Source organism: Xyrauchen texanus, chromosome 17 (assembly GCF_025860055.1).
Source record: "Xyrauchen texanus isolate HMW12.3.18 chromosome 17, RBS_HiC_50CHRs, whole genome shotgun sequence".
In the NCBI taxonomy this organism is placed as follows: Eukaryota; Metazoa; Chordata; class Actinopteri; order Cypriniformes; family Catostomidae; genus Xyrauchen; species Xyrauchen texanus.
The window spans coordinates 25,107,349-25,121,480 of NC_068292.1; the positions used below are offsets into that span (position 1 = coordinate 25,107,349).

At 39.5% G+C, this 14,132-nt stretch overlaps 1 protein-coding gene across 2 annotated transcripts in view; it reads left to right on the top strand.

Annotated features, from left to right (window-relative positions):
- LOC127657881 (protein Jumonji-like) overlaps positions 1-14,132 on the top strand; it is a 62,366-nt gene that overhangs the window by 15,676 nt on the left and 32,558 nt on the right. For both annotated transcript variants that reach the window (XM_052146845.1, XM_052146844.1), the window contains exons 2-4: positions 2,496-2,619; positions 8,023-8,167; positions 8,698-8,867. In XM_052146845.1, coding sequence (XP_052002805.1) covers positions 8,100-8,167; positions 8,698-8,867 — 238 coding nt within the window. In that variant the 5' untranslated portion in view covers positions 2,496-2,619; positions 8,023-8,099. The remainder of the gene's footprint in view (positions 1-2,495; positions 2,620-8,022; positions 8,168-8,697; positions 8,868-14,132) is intronic.

The following is a 14,132-nucleotide window of genomic DNA, read 5'->3' on the forward strand; positions in this document are numbered from 1 at the left end:
TAGCCCGGCCCCGCCCCCCTCCGCTCCACAATGTTGTTGATCTTGAAAGAGTTGCTTTGTGCTTACTGTGACAGATTTGTCCTCATGACTTCAGACACAATAAGAGCTACTGAGCCTGAAGCTAGATGACCTGACACAAACAGCAAAATTATGTGGTTCTAAGAGGATACAAAAGTGGTAGTTATTACAAAGGAATTGATTTAGGCAGTTAAATGAGCAACATGAATCATGTGGTTAATTGATTATGGAGATTTGGTGTTCATGTGCTATCTGTGATTAATGCATTGTTCTGGTTGCATCAGATTCACTGTAAGCTTCTTTCACAGCACTCATAAACACTTAATGGATGTCAAGATTTTCATTGAGAAACTACTTACATTTCAGGTTGTTTCACCCAATCCTAATGTATAGCTTCTGAAGACTTGAAATATGATGCAAAACTAAGCCACATGGGCTACTTTTATTAAACTTTTATGATACTTTTCAATGCAATTGCTTTTTAAGCAATTGCATTGAAAACACAGGCTGGATATTAATAAAAACATTTATTTTTGTGTTCTGCGTGTGTGGAATCAAGCAAGCAAATTTCGTTTTACAGTTGGCAAATGAATTATGCTAGCATAAAAACAGCGAATTTGGCATCTATCCTCCATCCACCAATTTTTCCACCAGTTGCCTAAATTACTTTTTAGATATTTTTGTCTCTTATGATGCTGAGTGGCATCTTACTTGTGCACAGGTTTATACCTCAATATGAAATTGAAGACAATTACTTCAAAACAAAGAGATTATTTTGTGCTTCTAAATCTGTTATTAGAGAAGGGTGTCCTTTTCTGTCTGGCAATGTATTGATAGCGTCTTCTGCTTTTTGGTGTCTCTTTTTGGCACCCCACTTTCATAATCTCATAAATAATACAGCTTGCCCCTTGTTTGTGAAATGTCAGAGTGTTTTGAGTTTACCCTGATGGGGACTTTAACATAACCGCTTTAATAGACCTGTGGAAGACTGTCTCCATGGCGACAAGAAGTTCCCTAGAGAGTGGCACTTTCTTCGTGTGCCATGAGGAGTCCCTAAACCGGGGTCAAGCACTTCACATCGTCCTAATCATCTCAAGAATTTCACATTGTTCTCACTGGGGGAGGGGAGCATTCGAGCTTATAACGACTCTTGCTCTCAGGATCCAAAGATAAACTTGTATGTGAAGATAGATTTGTAGTGACAGTCTGTATGTGGGAAACGTTCTCAAAATATATCAAATGTGTAATATATTTAAACTGTCTGAAGGTGTTTTCCTCACTACTCAGCATTCCTCTGTGTTTTGGCCCCTGGCCAGTCATGCTATGGAGCTGCTTTCAGAGGGCTTAACCCACTGTTTTACTTGTTATACTTAAGCCAAAATGTTGGAAACTGGGTAAATAGGTGAATGCTATTTGTTCATGGTGTTAAAACACAAGTTCATGTATATTTCTCCATGTTTACGGCCGACATGTTAATGAGATCTAAAAGGATAGTTAAAAAAAAAATCGAATTCTGTTATTTTTTAATGGCCCACATGAATGTCAAACTCACATGACTTTCTTTTATCTGTGGACCACAAAAGGAGATTGTCAGGTAGAATGTTAAGGAGTGACAGCCTCAGTCACCATTCACTTTCATTGTTTGGTAAAAATTAGCTTTAGTATTATTGAAATTTCACTTTTATTTATTTAATAATTTTTTTGGGTGTTCCATGGAAGAAAATACTGTAAGTAATGTAGGTTTGGAATGAACTTTTTTAGTTGAACTAACCCTATAATAGATGCCTGTATAAGAGATTGGATGAAAGACTTGTTTTGACATTTTGACAGAAATGTGTGATAAAGTGAGATCTCGCATTCAGCTACAGTTTGGAAGATGTGTTATTACAGCGCATTAGGTAATCTGTGGGGAACAAATGTTATGCTAACAATGAGAGTGTGTGTTGTGATTGCTTTTGGAGAATTCAGTAATAAAAGGCTTCTGACACGTGCTGGCTGATTGTTCAGGGATTGAGAAGCCGCAGCCAACTCTACTATTTATAGCCTATTACTCTGTCTGTAGAGCTTTTCTTTGGTTTCACAATACAAGAGGGTTTTTTCCTCACTTGTTCGCATTCAGTGTTTGTCATTCAATATATTTTACAGTAATTTATTAATTCTCTTTTTTCATTGTTGTTTGAACTTTTAACCCTGAACAGTTTATTTAGAGAGCACATTCTTACTGAAAAGACCAGATTAAAGCAGCCTAAGTTGGTTTGATGGTCTTCACTGGTTTAGCTGGTTATCCATCCTGGACCAGCTGGTTTTCACAAGCCTGACCAATGAAAATCAGCTTGGTGGTTTGCCAAGACCAGTAAACCACCTTAGGCTGGTTTTTAGCTATTTTTTGTTTTTCAGCTGGAAATCTTGTAATGTGGTTTTGGGTCATCTGTTTCATTTTTAGAACTCTGATGTTAACAATAATTTTCTTTCTGCAGGATGATAACGATGGGATCCCATGGTCGGAAGAGAGAGTGGTCCGCAGGGTGCTGTACCTCTCTCTTAAAGAGTTTAAGAGAGCTCAGAAAAGCAAAGTGGAGAATGGCACTGGACTAGTTAATGGTGAGTGTCTTTTCTGGTCAGTATTGGAACGTTGAAGGATATTCATAATGATAATTATTTCTTGTTGTTATCAACTGTGAATGTAATAATGGCACAAATGCATATTCTAAGTAAAGATTACGCTTAATTAGATGTAATTTGTCATATACTTAAACTGTTTAAATGCTTGCTGAAAGATGGTTAATTAATCTGACAACCATTGTCCATATGTAACAAATTGTTATCAACTTGGTTGATAACATGAGGTATGACTGTCCCTGCGTTAAAAACTGTGTACTGTCACAGTATGTACTGTATTTCATAAAGAATGCAACTTTTCTTGGTATATATCACTTAATGTTGAAAAGAGCCACCTGACTCGCAGTTCACCGCTGTTCTTTTAAATCCAGTGTTTTGAATGTGACATAATCCCTAGGGATTATTGGATAGTAAAGTGTCCAGTTGATCTGCACTTCTGAATCTCGCCAGAAATTGTAGGTCATCTGGGTATTTCGCTTACTGCTTCATAAATACTGAGGATGCAGACATAATACTCCATTGGCGTACTGTTTTTGGCATACTATATAGTAGGGAAAGTGTGTGCAATTTATGATCTAGAACAAAACATAAAAGTCTCTAAGTAAGGGTAACCCCAGGTCTTATTTTACTCGTAAATCTAAAAACGCTATTTTAAAACCCATTAGAATTTCCTGAGGGAAACCGTGGCTTGAAATTGCTAATTGTATTCTGGGCTTTATGATGGCAAACTGAACAGCTCTATACCTTTAGCATCCACAGATTTGAGCTTTAGAGTACTGCAGTAGGTTGTAGTTGAATGAGCTAGATGTTTTCATGGTGCCAGTGGAATTCCCCTGTGGATCTCTAGGGCAGTGACTTCAGTGCCCTAGACCAGGTTTTTTCAAACCTTTTTAATTTGAAGGATACCCAAATATGATAAAAGCTTTGCAAGGGACCCCCTAATTGGATAATATATTGTTATTGTATAACAATAAATAAAATATCTTAAATATTAAGTTCAAATATTAACTTTTTATTAAGATGACCACATATCTTCACCCATTTTAAGAGCGCTAAGATCAGCACTATGCTTTAAGTTGGGATGTTCGATTCCATTTTTTTGAGAACGAGTACGAGTACAATACTTCATTTTTGGTACTCGCCGTTACAGAGTCCGATACCTGTTTTTTTGTTTGCTTGTTTTTTACTCCATATCAACTGTTTATTTGCATTTTATCATTGAAATGGTGTTAAAGGGTAACTAAACCCCTGCTCAGAGTCTGATTCCACCCACTAGCAATATTTGAAAAATGCTGGAAAAGTGGGCAGACCCCAGCGGGGATAGAGGGGACGAACCGCGGGGGGGGGGGGCGTGCACCTGAGACCCGTAGTGACGGATTAATTGACAGCTGCTGTCAGACTCGAAAATGGAGAGTGACTGGAGTGACGCAAGTAGCTTTGCCACGAGCGGCCTTTTGAAGTCGAGGACTTTTCTCCCCCACCTTCACCTGAAGTGGAGGAGGGTGAATTGTCTGTGGACACAGGGCCGGAGCCATATCAATTCGAGCCGCTGGCTCAAACTCCCGCATCGCGATCGGCATCCGACGATGCTAGCGAAGCAGCCGCGCAAGGGAGAATGGGGCCAGTGTCTAGCTCGTACCAAGGGCGTGGTGAGCTGGAACCTGCTTACCTCAGCTCTCACCGCTTACGTCACGAACTACCGCAAACAGCCAATAGGAAAATTCAACTGCAGTAGCCACCGTTCAACCTGAAGAGGGCAGCACTCAGACGTTTTTACACCATATATTGTAGAATTAAAACACTTTATACACAAATGTCAAAAAAATTACTTGAATCAATGACCAGTACTAATAAAGCCCCATTCTTACAGATCATTAACTAAAAAAAGTTGGTTTAGGGTTTAGTTACCCTTTAAAATAAATGAATTCATTAAAAATTGTATCAATGAAAATATAACAGTACATTTTCAACATAATGTTGTATTTTTTTGTTTTTATCAAAAGAAGTGCTTATATACAGAACCTCACAGCACAATCCAAAATACAACATTGGCGTTTGTCAAATAAAGTGCTGTATAACAGAGCATCACAAATGTTAGATGCTTAAGTATAATACATTTACTACTGATTTATTATTATTATTAGTAGTAATAGTATTACAGTGAATATTGCATAACTTTACAGTAGTGTATTTGACTAAATATAACGCCAATGTTGTATTTTGGATTGTGCTGTGAGGTTTGTATATAAGTACTTAATTTGCTAAAAAATAATACAATATCATGTTGAAAATTAATTGTTATATTTTCTTTTTTTTTTTTTAAAGCTGGAGTATGTAATTTCTGCAAAACTAGTGCCACCGAATGGAATTGCAAAAATGAACATAGTTTTAAAACAGCTTTCTGAATACCCCCTTTGCCTGCAGTTGTTCAAAAGTCAGATTGTCCCGCCCCATCTCAAGCCATTGAGTGCAAGGGCAGTTAGACAAGCAGGTTGGCCATCCAATCATTGCATTCAGGCCGAATGCAATGATTAGAAGGGCCTTTCACAGGCCTGTGACTGCCACAAATAGTGGATTTTTAAATTATCAGATTTTTTTGTATCAGAGCACTCGATTTATTGATTGCTGTCAGGATGCAAAGATACTTTCAACCTGTATAACAAAAAAATACTTCTGGTATAAATTGCATACTCTAGCTTTAATTAATTCATTTATTTAAACATAATTTTGATTATAAAATTAGAAGAAAGTTGATATGGAGTTTGTTGAAACAGGTACAGTGCAAAATGGAACGTGACACCCCTTTTTGTCGGCATAACGAACGCTTCCAGTGTAGAGAGCATCAATGATTATTATGAGGTTCTATTACTTTACAGGGTGTAAGGCATATTTCTATGACAGTGACACATTCCTTTTAGACATGTAAAATGTGGTTCAGGATTTGGATGTAGAGGCTCCATTAAAATGATAGCGAATGTAAGTACCATTAATCATTTCGATCAAGTGACTCACAATCATGGCTGGTATTAAAAGTAATTGTATCAGCCTTCTAGGTTAGGCTGTAGATTGAGGGATCATTTTTTATTCTTCTTGCACTTCATATCTACCAGTTGATTTTGCTTTAAAAATGTTATTTGTTTTTTGAAACACGGAAACCGAAAATATTTCTAAATTCAAATTAAACTTAAAAATCAAAGTAACAGTGGTAAAAAAAACATAAAATGACATCTAGCAGAAAATGTCTAGGACATGAAGAGGACACCTCTGTAGATGCATTCAGCAACTAACACTTGAGGATTGGTTTGGATTTGGTATATAAGGTAAAGCAACACTTTTCTGAATACTTCATTACAGAATCTTGTGCATTCTCTGTAATTAAGACACCAGTCAGAATAACATAATTTTTGTCTGCCACTGATGACACATTAACCTATGCAGTTATTGACTGTAGTGTTTACAGACTTAATTTGGTAATGTTTCTTATGGAGTCGCGTTGATAGATTTGCTGTTTTTATTCGCAATTTTATAGGACAGGGAAGAGGAAATAACATAAGCATGCTTTGTAATTTTAGTTATTAGACTCATCTTTGGCTGTTTGACATGAATGAAACCTTAGATAAATATAGCTGGAGACTGTCAAGGCAAAAAGGCTTGTGGCATTTACTTAAAAAAATTTTTTTTATCAAAATTGGATTTTTGTGGATTTTAGTCTGTGTCTGTTAGCTTTGAAGTCATCTTAATGCTAGTGTACTCTTAAAAGTTGACAAACAACTTTATTTCATACTGTCAGGGTTTAACAGGGGCTCAGGACCCAAACACAGAGTTTAAAAAACAAAGGATTTATTAATATAGGGCAAAACACACCAAAACAACCCCGTAGGGGACTAATATAATCCAGGCTGGAGTAGACAAGACACAGGACCAACCAGACCGAGCAGGGATGGGGGAATGAACCATGAACCGAATAACAGGACTGACCAACACATAAGACCGACTGGAACAAACGAGTCCGACTGAAAACACAAGATGATCTGGCACTGGACAGCACACATGAGGAGACTAAAATAGGGAGAGAAATCAATAGGTTAACAAGACAGGGCAGGTGTGACTAATAAACTAATAATGAGCAAACAAAGAGGCAGGGTATGACTCAAGTCAGAGAGACACATGTCGATTCGGAAACAAAACAAAGCCACGTGCTCTCACAAGACAACAAATCACCCGAATAGTATGAGCGCACATCGCCAAGACAATAAGGAATATACGCTCATGCCAACTGACAAACAAGACGAGAGAATGCGCAGCAACTTCAAACAAGGTGATGCCATGCATTCTAACATCCATACAAAGCCTGAGCATACATCGCAAGGCAAATGCCACGCGAAGCACACAGCGGGCGACAAAAACAAGACAGGACACCTGTGTGAGAGTTCGGCCACACACAAAACCTTAGACCGAAGTGACCGAACCTCAGCACAACATGAAGACAGCTTGTGACCCAGGCACGCAGCGCGAAGTGAGAGCAACAGATTATTGAGGCAAGTGCTTTCCGCCTAAGTGCAATGCACTCACGCCAATACAAGACAAGACATGGAACTTGAGTGTCCAGATTCTGATACCAAAACCGAACCAGACAGAAGTGTCAGGATCCAGACACCATGCTCCGGACATGAGACACGACTGACAAAGAGCGCACGGTGGGAAATCACAACTGGACCTGTGCACTCACACAAGACAGAGATGGGACGATGATGCCTGTGACATTACCCCCCCTCTCCCCCCAAAAGAAAATTACAGGAACATCAAACCATAGACAAGACAAACAAAACGAGCACTAATATAAAACAGAAAACACAACAGAAAGGGAGGGAAACCAGGGAGGGAGTTTAAGGAAAGAGGCGACGTCCGGCGGTCTGTGAGCCGGCCTCCAGGCAGAGGCGGGGTATGGTGGCCGGGGAGGTGGCCTCAGGGCAGAGTTGGGATACGGCGACCTGGGAGGTGGCCTTAGGGCAGAGTTGGGATACGGCGACCTGGGAGGTGGCCTCAGGGCAGACATGACACAGTACTGGGGGGCGGCTGCTGGACAGGGGGTACCGGACTAGGCAGCAGCCGTTGGACAGGGTTCAGGAGGGAGCTCAGGGGTGGAGCCGTGGAAGGCTAGGAGGGCGTAGCTGTGGAAGGCTCGGAAGGTGGAGCCATGGCAGGCGTATGACCTCTGTGGCCGTGGGCACCAGCAGTGACAGGGGAATGGCCTCCATGGCCGTGACACATACATGATATTGGATACTTATATTGGGATTTTTAGTAATAATAGGGATGGGGATTTTCTTTCTTCTGTACATATGTTTGCCTATTGCTTAAATTTAACCACATGTCCTTTCACAGGCTCCTTTGCAAATGGTCATTTGAATGGTTCTGGAGCTAAAGCTGGGCTGTTTGCTGGGAGCTGTAAGTCAGACAGGATGCATCATGCAGCTCAGAACAAAGACTGCAGCCATGAGTACTCAATAGAGGGGCCTGTCAGGAAGAGGTGAGTTTACTATCTTTTCCTGTTAGATGTTTGAGATTTTCAGCTCAGTATTTGGTGTTGTTGTGTCATCCTGAATGAGTGCAAAAATATGTGTGGTTGGATGGTTGAATATTACATTGGGGGGACTTTTCAGATGACCCTTTACTTACCGTATGGAAAATTTCCAACTATAATATATCAATGTTACATTAACGATCTGGAATGACTTTGCCGTGATGCCATCTGACGAGCTTACTGGACAAATCTCGTCTTGTAGGCTATTGTTTAGATTTGGGACGCATCATTTCATATTTAAAAATGGGACGATCGCGTAAAATAGTAGTAAGAATAATTTTTTAACCATGTTTCGTGAATTCACCCCCTTGTGCACGTTGTGTCAGTCATCAGTCAAGATTTATTTTCATTTATAAATAGTACAATGTACTTCATGAAATAAAGTTTCCTGTTCACAGCATTTTAAACAGTATTAAGAGGATGCAATTTGTTCACTTTTGTTAACTTCCCTCGTCTCACACTGTTTCTCTCACCAGACCAAGATTGCAGGTTCAGAGGAAGTTTGCTCAGTCTCATCCCTGTTCTCCCAGTGCCACCCCGCTAAAAGTGCTAGCGACTGTGCCCCTGAGCCCCGCCGCCCTGCTCAACCATCTCACTAAACGCAAACCCAAATCTGAAGACTTCCTCACCTTCCTCTGTCTAAGAGGTGGGTCCACTCAATCTCTCTCTCTCTCTCTCTCTCTCCATCTTCTTAATGTTCTTAATCTTTTTCACTCTCTCGACTTTTAAAATGTATATATACTGACTCCATAATTCACCTCTGTGCTGCACACATTCAACTCTTATATGGGAGTCTCAGTTATTACTGGCAAACATTTCTGTGACTCTCGTGTATGCTGCTGTTATTTAGAGTGTTTGTTTTTTGGCTGATTTCCCAATGTGCATCAGAGTTAGAGCCTGTCCCACAGCACTCTGCCTAAACCTCAGTCTTACATAAGACACCAAACCTGTGCTTATTCTAAACCCCAATCATTCGATCTCTTTCTTTCAATCTATTGTTCTCTGCCTCTTTCATACACACAAATGTATATTTGCCTTTACAAACACAAGGCCTTCACTGTCCACTGTCTTGTTTTTGTGTCTTTTCTGATTACACTGGTGTTGAAGATAAGACTTACCTCTAAAGATCATGTGTCGGTCAATACATTTTCAACTTAATGCCAATTTTTAACCCTTACTATTGTTAATGCATTAGCAATGGAGGTAATATATAAAGTGTAGTGGAGAGTCAGCTAGTAAGGATTGTAAAATAAACTCTGACAGGAGGATCAGGACTTGATGGTTATTGTACAGCTACTTAACAAATAAAGAAATAAATGAACATGAGATATTGATTTGTGCTAAAATTGTTTTAGGAATGGAGGGGCCTACAGTATGCAGGAAAATTGGATGCCTATGACAATGCTTAATTATACAAACATATTGACCATTCAGAATGAAGTATTCCAGAGAGATACAGAGCGTTTTTTGTTGGCCAACCAGGAAGGCTAATTCATCATGTGTTCCCTCTCTCAAGACTTTCTTTGAATAGTAGTTTCGATGTATGAGTAAAATAAGATTTGTGTTTGACTTTACTTGAAGAGACTTTCATTAAATTACATATACTCTAAAACTCATTGAAAATGTGGACAAACCAGTGGGTTGAAAATGATAATTCTTATCTGGGGTTTTAAGACTACAAGCTAAAAAGCTCTAAAATCCCATATTCAAATGGGAGTCTGCCATATGGATTCAGATTAACTTGTTTTCTCCTGAAAGATCCACAAATCTGAACAATTCTAGGGACCGCAGAGCACCCAGGTGTGTTTTTCTGAACATCTGATGAGCTTGTAAATTTCAAGTCAGTTTAGTGTTCATTGGGTTGCATGTGCATGTGCAGTATATGTTGAAAGAGAGAGATATATCAGCATCACTGATAATATAACCACTATCTGGATGAGTGACAGCTATAAGTGATGTGCTATCCTTCTGCTTCAGTCCCTCATCATATTTTACTTCTCATCTTTCACTGGCAGTCTGAAGCTGAACACACTTAGAGGAACACAATTTGAGCTAACTTTATACTCTCTTTTATTCCTTCTCGCTCATATCCTTGCACTTTACGTGTGCCTTTGCAAATGGTTACAGGAACAGTTCACCCAAAAATGCTAAATTCTGTTGTAATTTATTCATGCCGTTCCAAACCTGTGCAACTTTCTTTCTTCCATGGAACACAAAGGGAGATTTTAAGATGCAATGAAATTGAATGGTGACTGAGGTTGTTAGGCCCTAACATTTTGCCCAGCATCTCCTTTTTCATTCCATTAAAGAAAGTCATATGGGACCGCATTGGAATTATTTTTCTTTGGGTGGCTATCCCTTTAACTTTCATTTATTCTCTCTCTCTTCTTTCTTGCACACACATGGCCGTGTAAAGACAGGAAACAGACTGATTAGATTTGCCATGGACTCTTAGCTGTGGGCAAAGTGGGTTAATTGATTTTCAGATATAAAGGATGTAAATGAGAACATATTTCCCCAGTCTCAATCTCTTTTTATTACTGGATTAGTACTGAGAGCTGCTTTGTAGATCAGTTGATGGATTCTAAAATATCACCAGAGCTCGTAGTGTCACGGAAGTCATGACTGATTTAATGTATGACATCAGCAATAACCTAGATGGCTATGTCAGCTTCTCAATCCTGTTTTATAGTGCACATAAATCTGTTGATAATATCAATACTGCTTAAAGAGGCGCTATTATGCTTTTGGGGATTTTACCTTTCCTTTAGTGTGTAATATAGCTGTTTGTGCATGTAAAAGGTATGGTACAAAGCACAAAGTCCACACTAAAGGGAGTTATTCTCTCCCACAGATAACACTACTCAAGAACTACATGAAACAGCTGGATTGTAGACCAGCCATTTTTTTTTGTAAAGTATCTATAACTATTTAGCATATTTGCATAGCAAGGGCTACTTTGTCTCACCCTCAAACAAACATAGTTATAGCTGAGGCCAGGATCAGTTGGGATAGTGTTGTCGCAATGTCGAGAAGATGCTGTTTTCTTCACTGTGAAAGCAAAAACTCATTGTTTGGACTTCCAAAGGCAGACAAATTGAAGAATCAGTGGTTAAAATGTATTTTTACCACTATTCCTCAGCAGTACAACCACAACTAATGCCGGATTTTCAAGACGGTTACTCCTGAAAGACGGTGCAGTTCCCACATTGTTGGGACAATCTGGTGCTTCAGAATCACAACCTGTGAGTATATTTGATTATTTGTGGATTTATCTGCTACTGAGAGTTCAAAAGCAGAGTTTTGTGTTGTATCTACTGTGTACACGCAGTGCACAGCTGTAGGCCTCTGCTAACCTGATAGCTAATGTTATACTGTGAAATAGTGTGTGAGAAAATGTTCAATCTCATGAGTCTTATATAATTACGAGCTGTAATGTTATGGCCACTTTCCACTGTAGTACATGGCTAACTTGCTCACTAACTGGGAGTAAGCCTCTGTTCTCCGTTCATAGTTCTGGTGAAAAAAGTTTAGCTACACCCATTCCAGCAAAAGATGACTAACTTAGATGCACCATGTGTCTTTTACTTGAAGTTTTGTTAGTTTCACAATAATCAACAGTGTACTTCTAAGAAAGCAACAAATGTAAAACTTACCACTGTGAAACGCCCTACTCAAGTCGTGCTTGCTAAGGTGGTTCGGGTCGATAAGCTTGTTCTTACAAACTTTCATTATCTGACTCAAACTAGTACCACAAAAAACAATGCCACTGTTACCATAGTTACAGTAGTGTTTACAGCTGTTAAGGAAGCCTGAAACTCAGTTATGGTGAGGGGTGTTTCATTTCCAACACACACTCTACGCGGTTGACCAGTCACAACAGACTGGGCCTGTTGACCAATCAGAGCAGACTGGGGTTTTTGGAAAGCGGGGCTTTAAAGAGACATGACCTAAATCAAGAGGATGAAAATAGGTTTAGCAAAAATGTACAGTATGAGAAAAATAATGTGTTTTTTGAACATTAAAGCATGTAATTAAACATGGAGCATGTAGTGTTAAAACTGGATGATATCAACATTGAACATGATTTTATTTTTTTAAATTCATTTGAAGATGAATTCCATGTAGGGATACATACGCAGTAGTCCCAACAAGCATTTTTTATTTTTTTGTAAATGAATGATGTTTTTTTGTTAGTAGATCTTATTGAGTTGGTCATTTAAAGTAGATCATCACGCAAAAAAGTGTGGGCACCCCTGGGAGGGGGCTCTGTGATCTTGGGGTGGGGGAGAAGGCAACACTGGTTGTTTCACTGTCGGTCTCTCTCTCTCTCTCTCTCTCTCTCTCTCTCTCTCTCTCTCTCTCTCTCTCTCTCTCTCTCTCTCTCTCTCTCTCTCTCAATTTTCAATTTCAATTTCAAATTTGCTTTATTAGCATGACTGTGTAACACAATGTTGCCAAAGCATCAACATATTATATATAACTAATAAAACAAACAAACAAACAAAACATATATGTATAAATCATGTCACATGTAGCATTGTAAATAGATGGATAAATAAATATACACACACTGCATAAATAAATACATTGGGTCACTCTAGAGAATTAGCTGTCTCTGGCGTTGTGAATAGCTAGCACATATTTAGCCGCTAGTGCAGCTGTATTATCATCTTCTCCGAGTAAGAAGGACATTTTTTCAGTGTCACTCAGTTCATAGAATGATGGGATCAAGGCTTCAAATTTGGGCAGAAACATTTCTCTTATATTGTTATATTTAGAGCAAAAGAACAGAAAGTGTTCCTCATCCTCTATGTGCTGTAGATCACAGTGTCTACAGATCCTCTGCTCTCTCTCTGTCCATGTTTGTCTATGTCTTCCTCTCTCTATCTCTAGGTCATGGTCACTTAATCTGTATTTGGAGAGGATTTGTCTTTCTTTAATGTTCAATAAATAGATAACTGGCCAATTTAGTGGTTCTATTGAGGGTCGAGTAACATTGGAGTTTATTCTGGAGGTCAAAATGTGCTTTTAATGATTTATCATGAGTGTCTTTTAGATTTGTGTGGATTTCTTTAATAATAATTTTGGGGCTGTAGCTGTGGTCAATAGGGAGTATAGTCTGATGGACGAGTTGAAGAGCAAGTGTGTTCAGAGGATGAGGTTCTGCTGAGGATTCATTGGCGAGGAGGGCTTTATATTGCACTGACTCTGGATCAGACTGATGGAGGTGATGCCAGAACTGAACACATCTCTTCTGGATCTCGATGTTCAGCGGGTACAGGCCTAGCTCAGCCCTGCAGGCGGCAGTGGACGTGTTTCTGTGGACCCCTAAAATATTTTTGCCAATTTCCAATTGTAATTTTTCTACTGGTGTTTTATCCCAATTTTTAAAATTTAGTACTGGTCCCCAAATTTCACATCCATATAAAATAATTGGTTTTATTATTGAATTATATAATTTGATCCAGGTTTTAATGGGTAATTTTAAGTGTCCGCATCGTAACTTTATAGCATAGAAAGCCCTCCGTGCCTTTTCACTCAGAGTTTTGACAGCCAGACCGAAGCGTCCCGAGGCACTGATGTCGATACCCAGATAGCTATAGCTCGTGCTGTGCTGAAGGACCTGGCCTTTATTCAGGAACTGGTGTTTGTGTGCCTGAGATCGGACCTTCTTCTGGAACACCATGACTCTGGTTTTGTCCAGGTTGACTGTCAGGGCAGGGACAGGCTCTGCTGAAGGCCCTCAGGTGTGCGGAACAGCAGGACCAGATCGTCCGCGTACAGCAGACATCTGACCTCTGACCCCTGACCCCTGGCCTGTGTGTGGTGTAGAGTGAGACCGGGTACAGTCGAGATCTCCAGCGCTGATGCCAGATCATTGATGTAGATGTTGAATAGAGTCGGGCTC